The sequence below is a fragment of the Bipolaris zeicola genome (genome assembly GCF_000523435.1).
Source record: "Bipolaris zeicola 26-R-13 unplaced genomic scaffold scaffold_668, whole genome shotgun sequence".
Taxonomy (NCBI): Eukaryota; Fungi; Ascomycota; class Dothideomycetes; order Pleosporales; family Pleosporaceae; genus Bipolaris; species Bipolaris zeicola.
In genome coordinates, this window is record NW_006912717.1 from 874 (window position 1) to 2,300 (window position 1,427).

General features: G+C 37.3%; 1 protein-coding gene across 1 annotated transcript; it reads right to left on the reverse strand.

The window, feature by feature from the left end:
* Positions 1-547: 547 nt before the first annotated feature.
* COCCADRAFT_113623 (uncharacterized protein) lies at positions 548-709 on the reverse strand (the record flags this gene model as incomplete). Its single annotated transcript, XM_007720809.1, has 1 exon — positions 548-709. One exon carries the CDS (start codon positions 707-709, stop codon positions 548-550), a length of 162 nt encoding a protein of 53 aa, XP_007718999.1.
* Positions 710-1,427: the final 718 nt, after the last annotated feature.

The following is a 1,427-nucleotide window of genomic DNA, read 5'->3' on the forward strand; positions in this document are numbered from 1 at the left end:
CCTAAATTAAATTGTATTTTCATTAAACATAACTATTAAATAAATAATTATTAAGTTGTATATCATTTTTAATTTATCTTCTTATAATAAACTAAATACTATTGTTTAAATAATATGCTTTATATAAGATTTGAACTTATAGCCTAAACATTTTATTTTTAATGCATTTAATTAAAAAATTAGTCTATTTAATTTATAACAAAAATATCAAATACATTACTATGTATTTATATATAAAAGATAAAAATTATAAATAACCGTATAAATATATTTACCCTTTTTGTAAAAATAAGAGTAACCTTTATGTGTTCAAGTTTAACGGTGTTCGCCTTATACACTTGTTTGTCGCATCGTGCTTAATCGAATTATTATATAGTTGGTTTGTATGTGGCTGAACAAGTATAATAACGTAGGAGGTGTTTCTGTACGATTGTTCCTGAAAACCTATAGTAAACAAGTGTAGAATGGAGGTAGTATAAGGTGTAGGTATGAATATAAGCTTACCAATGGATTCCCCATCAGAATCTGGAACAACGAAGTCCCCAAGCTAAGTGGTATCTGATAAAGCTATTTTTGTTCCCTCGTACAATGAGCCAAGTGTTCCCCCTTTTATTGTACAGATATACCTTATACCCAAAGGTAAATTTGATCGAATGAGCACGAAAGGTTTATCTTCTTCCCGCAGAGAGTAACGGTATACAGAAGACATAATTGGCAAAGTTAAAGTATGAAAGAGATAAGGTGTAGAGTTATGATCTTGATGCAATAATGCTAATATGACTTCTACTCGGTTCAATGATTGGATGCCTAGTCTAATTTGCAGCATGGTTGCCTTTTTGGCATAGCTAAAAATAGCATAGTTGCCTTTTTGGCATAGCTAAAAATAATATGGTTGCCTGCTTGGCACAGCTAAAAACTGCCGTCGCCTTTTTGGCGTTTTAAAGTATAAGTACCACCCTTTTCTCCCGACTATTTCGTTTTCACCACCCCACCAAGGCATCGCATACCAAACCTACCGTCCACCAACCATCCTTTCGCCAACCGCTTTATCAACACACTTCGCCAAACCACCCTTCCACTTACCATACCACACCATTCTCACATCATCCACACCACAATGGCTACTACTGTACCCTCGACCCATTCCCCTGTTAAAGTCTGGACTACCGAACCTGTCCACCAAAATCTCGACCCGTTTTCTTCCGAACGTCTCATCTTTCGAGCTCTCCTCGACTCGGATTTTCCAGCATATCACACGATATTGAGCCAAGAAGAAACAATGACTAAAGTTGGTCTGGGCCCAATGCTCAAGTAGAAGCTAGCTCGATCCTGGTTCAACTAGACACAAGAAAGCTACACAAGAGTTGGATTTTTCCTCCCCCCCGCAAGCTTGCGGGTGGGGGGGGGGGGGGGGGTGAGTGGTTAGT